Source organism: Anastrepha obliqua, chromosome 2 (assembly GCF_027943255.1).
Source record: "Anastrepha obliqua isolate idAnaObli1 chromosome 2, idAnaObli1_1.0, whole genome shotgun sequence".
NCBI lineage: Eukaryota > Metazoa > Arthropoda > Insecta > Diptera > Tephritidae > Anastrepha > Anastrepha obliqua.
Genome location: NC_072893.1, coordinates 128,550,045 through 128,569,896, shown reverse-complemented (window position 1 = coordinate 128,569,896; position 19,852 = coordinate 128,550,045). Strand labels below are relative to the sequence as shown.

The 19,852-nt window shown below is 35.3% G+C and overlaps 2 protein-coding genes across 3 annotated transcripts in view; one reads left to right on the top strand and one right to left on the bottom strand.

The window, feature by feature from the left end:
• Positions 1 to 19,852, top strand: part of LOC129236906 (caspase-8) — a 52,378-nt gene that overhangs the window by 25,958 nt on the left and 6,568 nt on the right. The gene's annotated exons all lie outside the window — the stretch shown is intronic.
• Positions 5 to 12,366, bottom strand: LOC129236905 (glucose-6-phosphate 1-dehydrogenase). 2 transcript variants are annotated; one of them, XM_054871202.1, is made up of 5 exons: positions 3,271 to 3,382; positions 2,947 to 3,062; positions 2,732 to 2,878; positions 2,435 to 2,655; positions 5 to 1,353 (listed from the first exon to the last, which is right to left on the bottom strand). In XM_054871202.1, exons 2-5 carry the CDS (start codon positions 3,010 to 3,012, stop codon positions 297 to 299), a joined length of 1,491 nt encoding a protein of 496 aa, XP_054727177.1. In that variant the 5' UTR covers positions 3,013 to 3,062; positions 3,271 to 3,382; the 3' UTR covers positions 5 to 296. The 2 variants fall into 2 exon arrangements, with proteins under 2 accessions (XP_054727177.1, XP_054727176.1); XM_054871201.1 differs by lacking the exon at positions 3,271 to 3,382 and adding an exon at positions 11,782 to 12,366 and having other exon boundaries at positions 7 to 1,353.

Genomic DNA, 19,852 nt, shown 5'->3' with positions numbered 1-19,852 from the left:
AATCCAAATATGTACTTAAATTATAAAAAAAAAATATTAGCCTTTGCAAGCACAAAGCTGAGTGTTTTCTCGCACAATCCATTCATTACAACAATTACATGCCACGAGTGCATATACACATGCACTAATTATATAAAAACGTACAATTGCACCTATTGCTATTCTTACATACATATACAACAAACTTTAATTTGCTTGCACAATTTGGTTGTGTACTGTCTTTTCTACGCTGTTATTATTGTCATTGGTCCACTTTGCATCTCCGCAGCCCTACCCTTTGTCAATTCGCTCCCTCACTATTTCTTTCCGTGCCACTTATAGGAGCCATAGTATTTGAAGTTATTATCTGACTTCTGCTGATCTGCTTCCTTGGGACCACGCGAACCGTATACGTAAGGTATGGGTTTCACTTTGCTTCTTTCAATTTCATGCAATACAGGTGTGAAGATGCGCCACGCCTCTCTTAATTCATCGGAACGCACGAAATGCATTTGTGAGCCACAGAATACATCCAAAATTAGACGTTCGTAGGCATCTGGCAGATAGGAGTCCTTGTAGCGGTGCTCATAAGTCAAATCCAATTCGGTCTCCTCCATGTCAAATGTAATACCGGGGCTCTTGGTCATCATTTTGAAGTAAAGCGCTTCACCGGGTTGTACGCGTATCACAAGCTCATTGCGTTTGCTGTTGCCCTCAAAGATATCGCCGGGCACATCCCGATATTGTATGCGCACAACGGCTTTGCGTTCGTTTAGCGCTTTGCCGCAACGCAGTATGAAGGGCACACCCTCCCAGCGTTCATTGTTAATTTTCAGTACGCCCTGTGCATAGGTTGGGGTATTAGAATCTTTCGAAACGGTCGGATCATCTAGGTAGCCCTCACGGGCTTCACCTTCTCCTTCTGGATTGCCTACATATTGCCCCAAAACCATGTCGTCTAATGTGAGTGCTGGAATGCTTTTTAGAACCTTGACTTTTTCGTCACGTATATCGTCCGGTTGGCAGGAACTTGGCTTTTCCATAGCGACCAGCGAGAGTATTTGCAGCAAGTGATTTTGCATAACGTCTCGTATGATGCCGAACTCATCGAAATAACCGCCGCGTCCCTGCGTACCGAAGGGTTCTTTGAATGTGATAAGCACCGAGGCGATATTTTCACGATTCCACGTTGAGTTGAGAATTTTATTGGCAAAACGTATGGTCATGAGGTTCTGCACCATCTCTTTACCCAGATAGTGATCGATACGATAGATTTGCTCCTCGTGGAAGAGCGAAGCAAGATGATCGCTCAGTTTCTTTGAAGAGGCATCGTCACGGCCGAATGGCTTTTCGATGATCACGCGATTCCAGCCGCTGGAAATATAATAAGGAAACTTTAATGGAATGACCAAACCGCGGATGAGTTATATAAAATATAAAAAAATGGATAATCAAAGAACAAACAGCATCAAGTTTTTGAATTTTTTATGCAAAGCAGACCTTCCCGTTACACTATAAAGAGTGTTTAATATTGAAAAAGAAATTATGTTGTTGTAGCTGTATAGAAAACCCGCACCCCACAAACTTTTCGGAGATGTTGCTGAAGTGATGCATATAAGTCGTGTTCGCAGCCGTCTCGTAGACCCGACTGTCTTGAGAACGTGCAGTTCTAAACGAAAGCAAGACTTGTCAAATGATTAGGAAGATGTGCTTCTTTAGTAAATTTGGTATTACAAAGATGTAAGCCAAGATCTTTATGCGAACTTTCCCACAATCTGGACTGACAAATTCTCAGTTCCGGTTTATTTTGACCTGAAGCTACGATATTTTCAGTACACCGACTAGTAATATACATTGTCTCACTGGACAGAATGTTCAATAGTGGGAATGTGGACTCGAATTCATCCACCCACGCATTCCTTTTAAACCAAAATTAAGACGAATTGCAAAGAGAGAGAAAAATATTCAAAAAAGTAGACCGGTAAGAACTTACAAATTTCAGGGCTAGACAGTTTAGACATTGAAACTTAGAAGTGGAATGAGAAAAATGGAAAAATCAAAGAAGTTGGTCTTAGTTTGTCCTCCATGCACATTCCGTAGAGTTCAAAGTAGATTTACTTACTTCCTCCCATCTAAGTTCTTTATATTTCCTTTTTACAACGCTGAATTACAATAAATTTGCATAAATTGCAAAAAATTTTCCAGCAGAAATATGCAGCCCTCTCACGTTTTTCTTGCCTAAGGTCAGGTTTTTTTTTTCTCAAAACCTTATAAATTGTTATAATTCAGGTGCGCCAATTGACTTAATTTGAACTTTGAATTAGGTTAGGTTAGGTGCATTGCCAGATCATACAAAATTAAGAGTTCGTTTGTAATTAAATACAAAAATTGTGTGTGCCTTTTTCAAAACGCTATACGACAACAAGTTTTTCCCCACTTCAATATGTTCACCTACCATTCTGATTGACAAATATCTTTGATATTCACTGTCACCTGCTCGAAGACGGATGGTGGCAAAGCCAAATAAAATAACCGATTATTACAATCGCAACGGCAGTCTAATCGCTCCAATTGGTCTCGCAAGGCAATGAAATCGCTGCGTTGATCATAGCCACCGGCTACATAGTAGTTGTATTGCCAAAACTCCTCATACTTGGCCTGCTCATGTGGTTGCACCTGAAAGAAAACAAAAGAAAAAAATACTAATGTAAAAACAGAAAAACCATCCAAGTGTTCAGCAAACCAAGCGTACCTTCATGTATTGATGGCATTTCGCCCTCAAGTCGGCGACAGTAAGCTTTGAACGCGCATAACCACAAAATTTAGTTGGTTTCGGCAGCAAATTGTCACGGAAGAGCCACCACAAGGTTGGATAGATTTTCTTCTTGGCCAAATCGCCCTTTATGAAGCAAAAAAGGAGAATTGCTAATTTTGTTTTAAGGTTTTCAAGTTTTGAGTTTCACTCACCGAAGCGCCAAATATGACAAATGTGTGTGGCACGTATGAATCGAAGTGTGTACCCTCGCATATCATTGTCGGATTCTCCAGTGATTTGATGATGTGCTCGAGTGCGGTTTCTTCTTCTGGAATGTTAGTCAAAATTGAGTTGGTCGTTATTTTGTTTTATTAATATAATATTATAGGAAAAAAATGCAAATAATGTAATAGAAAATCACGCTGGAACGCTAATTGAGAATTACGCATTTACATACAAGATTTATAGCGACCTGCTTAATTTCAAATAAAACTGCTACCGATATTCTGACTCTGCGCTGATATGCCACCCCTCACCTATTTTAACCTTACACAGTGTTCTGAATTAAACTGCTATGAATACGTTTTAGTTGTTCTTATGATGGCACGCTTTTGCGAGTTTTCCAAATAACCAACAATTTGATTCCTTCGCGGTGCTTTCAAAACTAAATGGAAAATCAAATCGTATGACTTTGAAAGCGCACTGATCGAACAGATCGGAGAAATACAAATGTATCTACCTAAGTATATATCTATTTTTTTGACACATGCACATACAAATGAACATATCTACTCTCCAAATACTCAAAATTGTACACTGAAAGTGTAATAGTTGAGAGACAGAAAGCATGTGGTGCTTATAAGAGACGATACTAATTTATGCGCAGGGAGTTTGTTACAAAAGCTCGCAGACAATTACATGAATAGCCCCTTCTAACAGCTGTTGAAATACTTTTAGATTACTTAATTGTATGTGTGTGTTTATTTGTTGTACTAAGTGGATAATTTTTACTTGAGAATCTTAGGCGCTTTATGGATCTTCAAAGTAATATTCGATACTAATAATTTTATACCATACAATCTGTGGAAAATTTATTTGAAAACCTTGAACAATATAATACATAAAAAAATCTGAATTCAATTAAGCTTCACCAAGTATTTATTGAAATTATACTTTAAGTTTTAGGAGCAGGAAAAGCGCAAGAGCGCTGAATGCGTTCAGTTGTTTGACTTGTTTGTGTAAGATAACGGTTTTCAGCGGATACATTCGCCTAAAATATTATTAACTTTCTTACAACCTACATGCTCAAAAAATAATTCTTGAAATGAAATGTTTTATGAAAAAGTAAAATACAGTGCACTCGCGATAACTCGAACTAATTAAAACAGGCGCTGTTCGATTTATCGAATTTGTTCGACTTATCAATTGAGTGTGCTATGTTAAAAAAACAGTCATCGATATCGATTTTTCGATCGATTGTTGAAAATGGAAGCCAGTAGAAAATTTCTGTAGTATAGTTTCGTTATACGAATTACATTTTAGTCCATTGGCTGGATCAATGGTGTCGCATTCGGCGGCATAAACATAGTTAAAATTAAACCATACTCGGACTTTAATTCGATTTCGTTGGGATGTGATTGGGCATTATCAATTAGAAGAAGAGCCTTCTCAGGTAGTCCCCCATCTTTCAAATATTTTCTTACCTAAATATTAAAGTCATTTAACTTGGTTAAAAAAATTGTTTTAATGAATCTGGATTTTACCTGCGGCACGAACGAATTATGAAACCAGTCTTTGAAAATCGCCGAAGTCATCCAGGCTGATTTGGAATTTTTGTACTCCACCGGACAGTTAAAATTTTTGAAAACACGAGGATTTCTTGCTTTGTCAATAACGAGAAGTTTAAGCTTATAGTTGCCGGTAGCGTTAGTGCAAGCCATAAATTACCTTATCTTTCTTTTTTATAAGACTTATGGTGGACTTGGCTACCCCATATTCCTTCGCTAGAGAAGTAACACTACGTCCACGTTTAATTTTGTTAAGGACTTCAGCCCTCTCTTTTAATGTTAAACACTTCAACCTTTTACGATCCATTACTCACGTGCACTGATACACTACAGATGACAAATTTAAAGCAATTTGGTCAATGCAAGATGTTGTTCCCAGAAAACTAACGGGATATTAACGCCGAAATATTCATATGGACAATACACTAGTATACATATAATTTATATACATATACTATTACATATGTATCTATGTACAAAATGTACATGTTTGAAAAGAATGTGTGTACAAATAAATTTGTTTTTTTGTTCGAGTTATAGCGCTTTTTTATTGGTCGAGTTACAAAGAAGTCAATAGGGGAAAAAATGTGTTCGAGTTAGCACGTCGTTCGACTTAGCGGCTATTCGAGTTACCGCGAGTGCACTGTAATATTAAAAAAAAATTAAAATTTGTGTTCAGATTCTGAGTTATTGTAGCGCTTTCTGACTTCAAATTAAGTGAATTTAAGGCGGTTTGCTTTGAGATAAATAAATACTGAATTATGATAGAAAAATTTTGTATTTTATTGAAATTTATAAAGATGGTTTTCAAGCTACGGCTTTTGTGATTAATTGAGGAAAATTTTCGGAAAAAGGAGGTAATTTTGGGCTGACAGAAAAAAACTGTTAAGTCAACTTAAGTTGTTTTATCAAAAGTCCACAGACATATAACTACATACATCTCCATTATTTTTGAAATCTCCTTAAGTGATCTTTGACACGGAGTATAAAATTAGGAATGGTGTGATTTTTTTTCTCTACAATAAAATTATACAAAATGTATTACATTGAAGAAAGTTCAACTGAAACAATAAATATCTGGGTATACCAGCCTGCTAATTCTGCTCTCAAAATTTTAAATTATAACTCACGAGTGGAAAAATAAAATTTAATCTTTTCTTTCTTACTCAGTAGTGAGTCGCATCTAAGAATGGCGGTGAAATTCTGAGCTGTTTTTTCGGCTTCACACTTTAAAGACTTCACCTAGATATGGGAATATCGAAAATACTGTGAAAAGCTGTCAGGGAAAGTCAGCTGTCTTTGATTGAAAGAGGATATAAAACAATATAAAATTTACAAATAACTCTATTATTTTATAATATTTCCTTAGTTATATGATCAATGTTCACATTCATTAACGTTGCTAAATGGCTTAAATGGCGCTGATTGCTTTCGATGCAGTTATCTATTAAATGTGCATATGTATGCACAGGAGTTTTTTTATATAAATACAATAACAATAGAATTGAAGGGGCCAATTGAAGTCACAAACGTAAGTACTTGCGTGTTTCTAGGTGCATACATACATATAAACAGTACTTACCCCTTTGAGATCCAGCTAATATGTACTTACTACGCAATATGAAATCACTTACTCAGAGAGAACATACTTAAACTTTTTTTTAGTTTACGACAACAACGCTTTCCCCTTAGTTTACACTTTAGAAAACAAATAAATGTCAGCAATGTTTGAATTCTCCTAACATAAGATGGCTTAAGATGGGTCCCAAAGGCTTATAAATATGGTTATATATATGTATAAGTACATATGCACATCTACTAATAAAAGATAGCTACACTAAACTAATAAAAAAAACTATTTACCTACAAATTAATGACGTCACACCATGACAGGCAAAATATTTCTGCTCAATTTGCTTGCACGTATAGGAAACGAAAGTAGTTTTAAGTGTAAGTGATCTAATCAATACTTTTTATCATAAAATTACAGTCATGTTTAATATGTGCCAGGCAAATAGGTAACCAAAGTAAATGATAAGCTGGGAGATATTTCAGTAACCAAAAAAAAGTTCCAAATAAATTGGGCTAAAATAAGATAAGCAAATAATAATGAAAACAAAGGTTGTACATTAAAGCTTTTCAAATATGCAAAAGCACAGAAATCGGTTACAAAAAAAAAAGTGGGTCAAATGAGCATAAAGCCTCACTAGTGCCAAATTGCCCTTACTAAATTCTTTCAGTTAAAGTTCTATAACTCCCTCTGATTTATGATATATGAGCGAATTTGGAAGCGTCAAACGATTCATGATGACTGAACAGAAATGTCAATTGTCAATGCCATAGTTTCCCCTTTTCAGTTGTCAAACCAAAGCTATCAATAGTTCTCGTGGAACAAAAAAAACACCCAATATTAGACAAATTTAAAGCCTGAGCTCTTTTAATAGAGGAGGTATAGGCAGCAATCTTCTCTGCTTCTTTGTCTAATAACTATTTTTTAATACTAAAATATCCGTTAATCTTAGCTGTTAAATTTCAACCAAGAATGGGGTGGCCAAATTTTTTTATGTTTTTATTATTATTTAGAAATTCTAATAAAACTATTTTATATTATTATTATTATTTTGCATGGAAAGTTTGTTAAAAGGAAACTTAATTTCATATTTTCAAATTTTGTTATTTATTAACTTTATTTCAAAACTCAACATACGAGTACACCCTTTAGCGAGTAGATTTCTCTAATTCAATAGAGCTTCAGTTGAGTTTCGAGTCAAGATTGCCTAAATAAATTGTATTCAAAATATGCAATTGGTATAATTTCGCTGCTTTGTAAGTTCAAATAATGATAGACCACCCTGTATAGAATTCATACACACAAAATAATAAAAGTATGGCGCATAGATTTTTGTTGTAAAATTTCATTATTTACCGCACTTTGCCATTGGTTGTCGAAAAATGATTTCTAACGGATCCACAACCTTTGGTCATCAATGCCTTCGGATTACTAATCGACATGTCACGCAAAAATACACATGCCTTTAGCGGTCGCTCATAGTGCATACATGCTCACATACATACATAGATGAAATAAGTATTTAAGCACCTGTGCAGATTTTGATCGCTCTAAATGCAATTCACATTTGCTTTTATGGTTGAATAAAAACGTTTTCTGATCACGCGATGTTTTTACATGTTTACATTCTGTCAGCGCTGTCTGCAAGTAAGTACAAACTTGTACATACGTAGATATGTATGAATTAAGAGGAAAACAGCGAGTAACAATGACAAGCGAAATTTCAACAAGTCTGCCCAATCAAAAAAATGATTCATAAAATTACATATACGAACATTACATTCGTACATGTATGTATGTAAGAGCATAAAAAGATTTCGAATCTCTAGAGCCTGTCCAATCAATTTGAATTATTAATCTTTTTATAATAAGAAAATAAAAAAATCATTCCCTTGTAAAAATATCGATTTTTCCTACGAAAAATTAAATTGGATTTCAAATTAGTCACAGATCCGCCTATATACACGGATTTTGCTAAATGCAATAAGCTGGCCACCTAAAGACTAAACCTAATTCAAATATGCTCGACCATATGTGTATGTATGTAATGTCAATCGCCTTGAAATTTTATTTCACTCTTTCAAATAAATACAATTGTAAATGTTAGGACTCCAAAAAAATACTTTTTATCATTTTCGAACATTGATAGATATTTAATCGGTAGAAATCTATGAATGAATGCAGTTTGAATATAAAATTAAACAAATAAATAATAATAATTTAACCGAATGTACATATGTATAGATATAATAAATTGAAATTTCATATCCTCAATAGACGGGTAAATGCTGCCGAACCGACCTTGGCCTATGCGCAGCGGCCATAAATTTTCGATTCAGTGGAATTCTACAAAACTGCTAGTTTGTTACTTAAGTCTTTTGTTTTGAACTGCACTGCAATTCGCAATTTTTTTCTTACTAATAATATTTACCGTTCCTGAAAAGTCGTATAATATTTTTTTTCATGTGAACTCCAATTCAACATTTATTTTTCAGGGAATTAATATTAGGTGAATTCACTATATACCTTAACGATATTAATTAATCGAAACAAAAAAATATCGGATATATCGATGAAAAAGCAGCGTCAATAAACTTACACGCAACGCACGTTGCGCTGCAATACGTTCAAATGTAAATTTTCCGCTATAAATGCATATGTATACATATATGTATATGTATGGAAATGTACTTACATACATGCTTACATACATATTACAAAAAAAACCTTGTTTATGACGTCACTCAGTAGGCAATAACAAAGAATCAGTCAAGCTTTGGTATTTTTTCTTCTTTTGTATTCACTAACGCCAAGAGGTCACTTTGTGCTTTTGTGAAAGTTCTCCAGTTGCTTTGGCAATGACATTGACGTTGTCAAGTAAAGTGATTGCGCGATCGCGCGATCGTGAAACATAATAATATAAAATATACACAAGTGTGTACATATTTGATATATAATTGGAAAGTGTTTACCCTTGCAAAAGCACAGCTGGAGTAGTATGTAAATGCATGGAAATAACAAGCAAATCGGATTTCACGTACTTGCTCACGCTGAGCTGAATGGTACAGAAAATGAGCGTTTAGAAAAAATAATTGAGGTTAAACTGAGTCGAACGAAGAAGGTTAAAGTCGAAAGTATTATTATTTCACGCTTTTTGAGGGGGTTATAAATGAAACCTATTTGATACAGTTTAGAATTTTTTTCCAAATTCAGGTAGGCTTAAAATTTGTATTTGAAAACCATTCTTTGAAGTAATAGAAAGTATCATTGCACGTTTTTGGAAATAATTTAACGAAATTTATGGAAGTATGTAAATGAAAGAAACTTGGGGGAAAAAAATAAAAATAGGAAAAGTTAAGATATTTTAGTTGAGAGTAATTACATGGACTTTATGGTTACATGGACAGATGGTTTTTTTATGAGGAGCTTTTCCATGGAAACACACTCGGAGGAGAAATACACTGTCATTGCCTGCCGAGGGGCGACCGCTATTAGAAAAAACGTTTGGTGTTTCACTGAGATTCGAGCCTACGTTCTCCGATCGGTAGTCACGCACCATCACATTCTGGATCGAAATCAAGCACACCGATAAATTCCGTTTCCTTAAAATTTGGTTGGAATCGAAGTACGAAATTCGAAAGGATATTAAAACAGAAAGCCTAACCTCAGACGCTACTTTGCTTATAATTCATATAACATGGCAATTTTTTAACGGAATTCAGCACAGTTGAGTTAAATATGATGCTGATGATTAATGGATATAGCGCCGATCACTGGGCGCATAGTGCCAGAACAAATGATTTCCATTCATTTCGGCTTTCAGCTTTTGTCTTAACCTTGTGTCCATGTCAGGCTTTCGTCTAAACGATCAAGCTCATCTATGTTGTTACGCCGCCATGAGCTCCTTTGGATTCCAGTCTAATGCAGCTCTGCTGGCATCGTGCTCTAGTTTGCGCAGAATACGACCTATCTAGCGCCCTTTTCATTCCTGAATCGCAATATTTAATGGAAGTAACTAAACCATTGAGTAGAGTCGCATTTGAGGTACAATTTTTAGGCCACCATTCGGAGAATTCGGCGAAGAAACACTTGAATTTTGTTTGGCGGTACAGAAAGTACGTCAACCTTCAATTACCATTGACCATAACTCTTATAATTTGGGAGAGTTTCCCTCTGAAACTTTATCATAAAAGAGCTTAAAGCTTACTGCATTAAATAAAGTTAAGTTGTGAAATTTCAAAACCGAAGGTGAAAGTAAGGTGACTAAAATTTGGAGTGATGTCAGCCCAAGGTTAAAATGGTGTGGCATTCTATTAATTATAAATGTGTTTACCCTGCTGATTATCAACCTCTAAACTAAACGACATATGGGCACAACGTATTTCCATTCTATAATTATTCGAAATATTTATTGCAGATAACTTTATTCCAATTTTGAATGTCAAGTAGACATACATGCATACGAGTATGTATTTACAAATTCAAATACACAACATATGAATGTGTAATATAATTGTATGTGACTGCGTTTATAAGGGATTTCTTCAGTGCCTCGACATTATCTCGTGAGACACCCTATTGCCGTATAAAGTGTTTATACAGTGCACAGATAAGGCGTTCGTGAGATTATTACGTACGTTATATGTATATGTAAAAGCTTTCGATGGCATATATTTATGTGTGTTCGTGGGCACGTAAATATGCGCACCGGTGTATTATAATTTACACATCAGCCGGTGCTGAGCAGAAGATCAAAAGATCGAATACTACCCATTAATAACGGAATATAACAATATTTACGATGCTAGATAATCATTGAGCCAAGTCTGTCACATCTGTGAAATGTAATTAACAAGTTTTGGAGCAATTTCTGCACGATAATCTTTGTTTTAGAAACAGAAGACATACTCACCATTTCAAATGCTCAAAGCCTTATTTGCACGGGTCTTATAGCCTTTATGCGTCCTCGTGTGCACCATTAACAACCACATAATTGACGGGTTTTGCAAGTCAAGGCCTCTAAGCAAGTCTTTTTTCACGCTTTTGTATGGCCAAAGAGACTTTTTACAGGTCGGCTAAGATTCTAATATTTCCGCTTAATGGACCGAATGGGTATCCCCTAAGTCCCTACTCAATTTCCTAACAGTTTGTAATATGTTCAGCCAACAAATAAGTCCCAAAGCCGGATTATGCCGCTCAGATTTTTTTCTTACCTTTCACTCTCGTTTTTTTCTCTATGGGCCCTGTGTGTTTGAACAGAAAAAAATTGGCAAACCAGCCTTTGTGTAATTTTTCTGCTTACTCGTAAAACCATTTTCTTATTTCAATTGCCAATTTATACCCGCCAGCCCTTTTTTATTTGACAAAAAAAGTGAAACCACATATGTATAATAAATATTTGAGTAATACTAATATTAAAGGTAATAATAATAATAGTAAAAAGTAATATTAAAGTAACGCAGAAAAACAGATGGCAATTCTGAAAAATTAATGACTGCGCTCATTACATTTAAAAACGCATAAAAATACTACACTATTGCGTCCATTTCACATAAAGTAGGTTTTTTAATTTTTTAGAACTCCAATTAAATTGAAATATATATTGTATACGTAAGAAATATATCGTCCAACACATAAATTAATTTCATATCTTTTCATTCACATCTTCACTTTTTCTTTACTATACTTACCAAGCTCATTTTTGTTGTGATTCTTCAAGTGTTTGGTGGCCATGGTTACAGCAATTAATATGCTCTTCTTCACTTAACAGCTTTTAACACACTCAAATTGCTTATATCTGCGCTTTTCACCACTTCTACTAAAGTCGCAATTATTTTCTTCGATTTAACGCGCTCGCAAGGTTTCCGCCAGCGGCACACTGATCACTGCGGCTGCGGAGGTTAATTGCAACTAAAACACGTTTTATGTGAATTAAAATCTATACAAAGTTTTTTTTAATAATTTTTTACTTTGCTTTCACAATGAATTGCGAAAGCGCGAACGTGAAGTAAATAGCCAAAATTCAAATAATGAAACCAAATACAAATAATCAAAATGAAAATTTGTTGGTCTTCAACGGCGCAGCAGCAGCTTTACTGTTACAAGTAGACGTAAGAGTGTTACTAAATAACTATCACTATTACGCTAATGTTATTTAGGGTAGCGGACAGCAAAGAAAGACCAACTAAACGAATGTAGTCAGGATTACTTAAGTGACACCGATGGACTAAGCAACACAAACCGTCTACAAGCGAACAACGCGAATTAATGACTGTCTAATTCACTGCGATCCAATTAGGCCCCAACTGTTGGGGAGCCTACTGAAAGGTAGCTGAGCGTAAGGCGCTCCAAAGCGTTAAAGCAAAGAGCGCGCAACAAATAAACGCGTGTGTGTGCGCATAAATTTACGAGGTAGCGTTTTTATGTACTTATACAGAATGTGCAAGAGAGGCGAAAATAAAAAGTAAACATATTTCGGTTTTTAGATTATTTATTAATATGCACACAACTCTAAGTATAATATTTTTGTAATGGCATCTTCTTAAAAAAGTAATTTATTGTGGTTTTTTCATACATATAGAGGGTCCCAAAAATATAAACACTTTAATACCTTATTTTGAAATTAATTTTTCCCTTTCTACGTGCCACCTATTTAAAATAATGGCGGAAGCTAGACCTAGACTTTATTTTACCACATGGGCGAGAACATGGTGGAAGTACAAAAACGGCTTAGAAGCGAGTTTCAGGGAGATCCACCTTATTTGGTTGGTTGGTTAAGGTGGTGATTCATCTAGAATCCAACTAGCGCTTCCGCACCATTTTGTTGCCACATCTGTATTACCTTGTTTAACGATTATTTACAGCATGACTATGCCGTCTGTGCGGTTTAGGAATCTTATTAGGTTGTTGGCATCTAGCCAGGAGATCCGCTTACTAAACTCAAAATTACTCGCATCGCGCGTTCCCATAGAACAAAAACTACTGGAAATTGTTGACGAAACTTCAGGAAAATCTGTGGCGGACGTAAAACATCAAATTACAGAAAGTTTTTCTCAGTGGCAGACGACGCTCCGCAGGCAATGATAAATAAACATCTCAGGGTATTTCTGTCATGAAAAAGCCTATATGTATGTATACTATATATCTTCATATACTAACTTGTTGAGCTCGGAGATTTTTTGAGTCCCTGAATACAAATATAAAGTACGACTTTTATATATTGTACGATTTGCTATTAGTAATGAATAACTGTGCAATTTTCGACTTACGAGCACTACCTCACTACATACCACGCAGCCATTCCGCAAACCTTAAAGGACACCCGCGCATGAGAACACGCTTGAGTGCGCAGCTAAATTTGAAAATCTAAATCTCAAAATCTAACAAATTAAAAAAATTACAAACGTTTTGCCCTCAGAGCGACAACGTGCGATGAAAGAAAAAAGCAAAATAAAACGTAGAATTTTTTTATAAAAAAGGTAAAAAGTTCATATTATTCGTTGAAAAGTTAAAGGGGATGTTAACAAAATAAACAAAAACACATGAGCGACTATTTGGTTGTACATATATACATACGTGTGCTTAGAAATCTACATCTACGTATGTAGGTATGTGTCGGTGCACATAATGAGGTAATACTTACATTCTATGTTTACAAATGAATCTATCAATGGTGCAGCCAGTGTTTTGCTGATGAAAGCCAATGTTACAAGATGATTGTGGCTAAGGATCACAACGAATTTCAATAAATAAGCTTTTCGGCGTTTATGGAAATGAAAAATCACACCACTGCATACAGGCTTACACACTGCTCACAATAATAGCCATGCGACATATTACAATGCTTTGACTATTTTTTTACTTTTTATATAATTTTATTTTCATTTTTCTATAAAAAATATAGTTCATACTACAATAAAACCATAAAACTCAAAGTCTCAAACTTTATACAAAAACAAGTTTTCATCATTCTGTCATAATTTTCATAAAAAATTTAGACTTTCAGTTTTGTGGCAACTTTAATATTGGGCACATTTACGACCATATAAAAAATATAAAAAAGTTTCGAACATTTGTTATATGGAAGAAAATGCATAAGACCGTCAAAAAAAAAAAATTATCAAAAATTTACGCCACCTTAAACTTGAACAAAGTTGTACCAAAACCATTGTAATATTCTGGTGAAAATATGTTAATTTTTTTCAAATTTCTTACAAGGTTTGAAACTTAGATATATATATATGGTTTTTATTGTTATATGATACAAAAAAAAGGTAGGAAAGTAGGTAGAAATGGCATTCAGTCTTTAAACCAACTCACTTCAACCGTTGCCGATAAATATTAAACACATTTTTTTAGCATTACATTAATTTTATAATATGATTCAGAAACATTATTTTTTTAAATGATATCAATATATACTCTTTAACAAAAAAATTTTAAATAGCAAAAAAAAAATTGCAAATGCTAATATATATATGTACATACAATTTTTAGAAAGAAATTTTTAGTAAAAAGTATAGGTTTTCAGGTTTGTCGGATCAAATTATTGAAAAAAAAATTTTTAGAAAGAAATGTTTTATATGGCATTTTAATTTTTTAATAATAATTTTTTATTTATTTAACAAGTCTTTATCGCTTTCAAAGCCATTAAAGGATATAGCACAAATTTTTGTTTGAAAGAAATCTTTAGTAAAACATACCTATAGGTTTTCAGGTTTGTCATATCAAATTATTGAAAAAAAAATTTTTTAGAAAGAAATTTTTTATATGGCATTTTAAATTTCTAATAATACTTGTTTTTATTTAACAAGTCTTTATCGCTTTCAAAGCCATTAAAGACTGTAGAACAAATTTTTGTTTAAAAGAAATCTTTAGTAAAAAATATAGGTTTTCAGGTTCTTCTTCTTCTTAATTGGCGCGATAACCACTTACGCGATTTTGGCCGAGTTTAACAAAGCGCGCCAGTCGTTTCTTTCTCGTGCTAACTGGCGCCAATTGGACACACCAAGTGAAGTCAAGTCCTTCTCCACCTGATCTTTCCAACGCAGAGGAGGCCTTCCTCTTTCTCTGCCACCACCAGCTGGTACCGCATCGAATACTTTCAAAGTCGGAGCGTTTGTATCCATTCGGAAGACATGACCCAGCCAACGTAGCCGCTGGATCTTTATTCGCTGCGCTATGTCTATGTCGTCGTAAAGCTCATACAGCTCATCGTTCCATCGTCTGCGATATTCGCCGTTGCCAACGTGCAAAGGTCCAAAAATCTTACGCAGAATCTTTCTCTCGAACACTCCAAGCGTCGCTTCATCGGATGTTGTCATCGTCAAAGCTTCTGCGCCATACGTTAGGACGGGCATGATGAGAGTCTTGTAGAGTGTTAGTTTTGTTCGTCGAGAGAGGACTTTACTGGTCAGTTGCCTACTTAGTCCAAAGTAGCACTTGTTGGCAAGAGAGATTCTACGTTGGATTTCAAGGCTGACATTGTTATCGGTGTTAATGCTGGTTCCTAAATAAACAAAGTATTTTACAACCTCGAAATTATAACTGTCAACAGTGACGTGGGTGCCGATACGCGAGTGCGCCGACTGCTTGTTTGAAGACAGGAGGTACTTCGTTTTGTCCTCGTTCACCACCAAACCCATTCGCTATGCCTCTTTATCCAGTTTGGAGAAGGCAGAACTAACAGCGCTGTTGTTAAGTACGATGATATCGATATCATCGGCATACGCCAACAATTATACGCTCTTATAAAAAATTGTGCCTGAGCGATTAAGTTCTGCGGCTCGTACGATGCTCTCCAACATCAGGTTAAAGAAGTCACACGACAGCGAGTCACCTTGTCTGAAACCTCGTTTGGTATCAAACGGCTCGGAGAGGTCCTTCCTAATTCTGACGGCGCTGCTGGTGTTGAACAACGTCATCTTGCAAAGCCGTATTAGTTTTGTGGGGATACCAAATTCAGACATCGCGGCATACAGATAACTCCTATTCGTACTGTCGAATGCAGCTTGGAAATCGACGAAGAGATGGTGTGTGTCGATTCTCCTTTCGTGGGTCTTTTCCAAGATTTGGCGCATTGTAAATATTTGGTCGATGGTAGACTTTCCAGGTCTAAAGCCACACTGATAAGGTCCAATCAGTTGGTTGACGGTGGGCTTCAGCCTTTCACACAATACGCTCGCTAGAACCTTATAGGCGATATTTAGAAGACTAATCCCACGGTAATTGGCACAGATTGCAGGAATTTTCCGACTGTGGGACCAAAAATTCCCACCTTGCCCACCCTGGCGTTGAAGTCGCCAAGCACGATTTTTGTGTCGTGGCGGGGACAGCGCTCATAGAATGAATCTTTGGTCGCATCGTCCTTCTCTTCCGTCGGGGCGTGGGCGCAAATTAGCAATATGTTAAAAAAAACGGGCTTTGATGCGGATTATTGCGAGACGCTCGTCCACCGGAGTGGGCGACAGTACTTGGCGACGAAGTTTCTCTCCCACAACAAATCCGACACCGAATTTGCGCTCCTTTATATGGCAGCTGTAGTAAACGTCGCAAGGTCCTATGGTTTTCTTGCCTTGCCCCGTCCATCGCATCTCTTGGATGGCAGTGATGTCAGCCTTTACTCTCACGAGGACATCAACCAGCCGGGCAGAGGCACCTTCCCCATTAAGGGACCGGACATTCCAGGTGCATGCCCTCAAATCGTATTCCTTATTTCGTTTGCAGGGATCGTCATCAGTGTTGGAAGTTCACATCCGAGGTTTTCAGATTAGTCAGATAAAATTATTGAAAAAAAAAAATTTTTAGAAAGACATTTTTATATAGCATTTTAAATTTTTAATAATAATTATTTTATTTAACAAGTCTTTATCGCTTTCAAAGTCACTAAAGACTATAGAACAAATTTTTGTTTAACTTCTCTTTGTTGAAAATAAATTTTACTTTGCCAATCATTTTATTTTTTCGTACGCCAAAACTAATTTTATGATATATCTTAATAATACATAAATGCATCATTACCTTGCTTTGGCATGTTTATAAACGTTTTAAATTTGCTAAGATTCCAACTTTAGAGAAAATTGCTGCCAACCTCCGCGAGCTGTTGTAAGGAAATTATTATTTATTGAAAATTCGTTTCATACTACACATAGTTCATATACGTACGTGCGTGAATGCATATTTCGTACATATTTCCATACTTACGTATTTACACAAAACATTCGATTTTTTATCAATACTCCTCTCCGTTTCTAATCTGACCTCTAAAGGACGAATTTTTATTTTTCTTGGTGCCGCCCACATTTAAAACAAACAACAAAACTTGATAACAATAAAATCTAAAAAAGAGTAGGCAGCAATCTTCTTTGTTTTTAATTTAATTGCCCCTATTTCAGGTTTTTAAAATGTAACAAAACAATACATTAAAATAATTATTGAAAATATGTTAGCACTCACACGTGATAACTGTGCGCTGGCGCATGGACTCAGCTCTCAGTAAAATTAGCAATAGCAACCACAAGAAGATATGTTCCATGAAAGCTTAATTTAATTCAACAAAAATATATAATATGCACATATATGTACATATGTATGTAAGTATACGTACATATGTATATACCTTAGTGTGTATCACTCTCTATCATAAAAAATTAGTACTGTTTTTCCATTGGAATTATAGCCCTTTGCGGTTGATGCTGCCACAGTGGCGGCATTCGCAAGTCGTCGTAAAATTCGGTGCCGAGAACGCATTAAGAGAAAAAGAAAGATATCCGGGATCAGTACAGTTGAGATCAGTAGAAAGCAATACTATTAAACAAAATAAATCAGCTTCAACGAATTCTATTAGTATTTTCTAATATATTAGTATTTTCTAACTGGCGCGTACACCCTTTTTGGGTGTTTGGCCAAACTCCTCCTCCTATTTGTGGTGTGCGTCTTGATGTTGTTCCACAAATGGAGGGACCTACAGTTTCAAGCCGACTCCGAACGGCAGATATTTTTATGAGGAGTTTTTACATGGCAGAAATACACTCGGAGGTTTGCCATTGCCTGCCGGGGGACGACCGCTATTAGAAAAATATTTTTCTTAATTTGGTGTTTCACCGAGATTCGAACCTACGTTCTCTCTGTGAGTTCCGAACGGTAGTCACGCACTAACCCATTCGGCTACGGCGGCCGCCTTATTTACTTATTTGCTTTAAATCACTAAGCGACAAATAACTTCGAAAAGCTAAATTTGCTCCGATTAGCTGGTACTCCCATCAGAAAAATTTCCCGATCGCAAAGGGATAAAATTTATAATATATTTTAAAACTCAAACGTCAAAATATTTCGGAAAATGTAAAATTTATGTGAGCTGCAACGATTCGGAAGTACTTCCAAAAATCTCATTATAAACGTATATACGTTTGATATCTAAGGGGATTTTTTTGGAAAAAACATGTTTAAAAAGTAATTTCATTAATAGAAAATTCGATTTTTTGTGATATTCTTCAATGTACTTCTGCACAAGTACGGGAGGAATCATTACACTGAGTAATTATAACTGTATGCATGTAAGTATGTACATACCACCTTGATCAAAAAGTTCCCGGATATGTACAGAAAATTTAATATACAATTTTATTCCTCAAAAGTTATGTTATTGCCTTCATCAGGGCCATCTTTAGAGTATCACTACCGAAACTGTTTCCCAACATTTCTAAGGTTTTCACACAATTGAATCCATTTTTAATGCAAAATTTAATACAAAATCAAATCAAATTAGAGCGTCACCTGACACTTTGTTCTGGGAACTTTTTGATCAAAGTGGTAAAAGCGTCAATTTTTTTGCCGGCTCGTTATCAACATCAGGCCACTAAACAATTTATAAGCAGGGCAGAGATTAGATGAGTGCAGAGAAGGCTATCGAAAACAGTTGCTAATTTGATTTAATGTTTTGAGTATTAATGTCTCATAAAAAAAAAGAAAAAATTGTTTTCTTCGCAAAAAAATCTTCTTAAAAAATGTATTATTTTCTGCATTTTTTAAAGCTTCCTAGCGAACTTGCAGAACTCTGTGTCAAGATTAAATCAGCCCATTTTAAGCCCTGCTATGCTGAGCATCCAAAATTATATGCACATACTTATTTGTGTTTTCTATGAATGCTTAAAGCGTGCCCAGCACGTGGTTTGGCAAGTAAGGAGCAAATAGATGACTGAGTAAATTTTTGAGTTGATAGCAAGACGAAATACAGAGAGTAACACAATTAAAAGCATTTATACTATATGTACGTACGGGTATGTGATTCAAGAAATATTAAGCGAATTTACCGGATTGCCCGTTGTTGAGTCATAGAAAAGACGACAAGCCACAAATTCTAAGCATAGAAAAAAATATAGCAAACGAAAGAAAAAGTTAATCAATGTCGGAATAAAAAAATTGCTTAAGCCAAAATGTAACTTACAAACATACCTATACGAGGTGTAGCTATTAAATAACGAGACAGACATTCTATTGAATTTTACTTTGAAATATGCAAAAAACACAAAAGTCGGTTAAAAATAAAATCGATCAAATGAGCCTAAAGTCCCTTGCTAGATTCTTCAGTCAAAGTTCTATAACGCCCTTAGTTTTCCTCTGATTTGCTTGAAATTTTTACACAAAATTACGGAAGCATTGACCTTTCCAAATATGCAAAAAACATTAAATTCAGCTAAAAAAAAATCGGTAAAATGAGCCCAAAGCCTCACTAGTACCAAATCGCCCTTGCTAAGTTCTTCC

What these genes read in the sequence shown, in the direction of transcription:
- LOC129236905 (XM_054871201.1), bottom strand. Translation starts at nt 11,824, where the DNA reads ATGGCCACCAAACACTTGAAGAATCACAACAAAAATGAGCTTG. An exon ending in TCACAACAAAAATGAGCTTG is followed by an intron (nt 3,063 to 11,781) that starts GTAAGTATAGTA and finishes CTAACATTCCAG; the next exon opens with AAGAAGAAACCGCACTCGAG. An exon ending in GATATTTGTCAATCAGAATG is followed by an intron (nt 1,354 to 2,434) that starts GTAGGTGAACAT and finishes TTATATTTCCAG; the next exon opens with CGGCTGGAATCGCGTGATCA.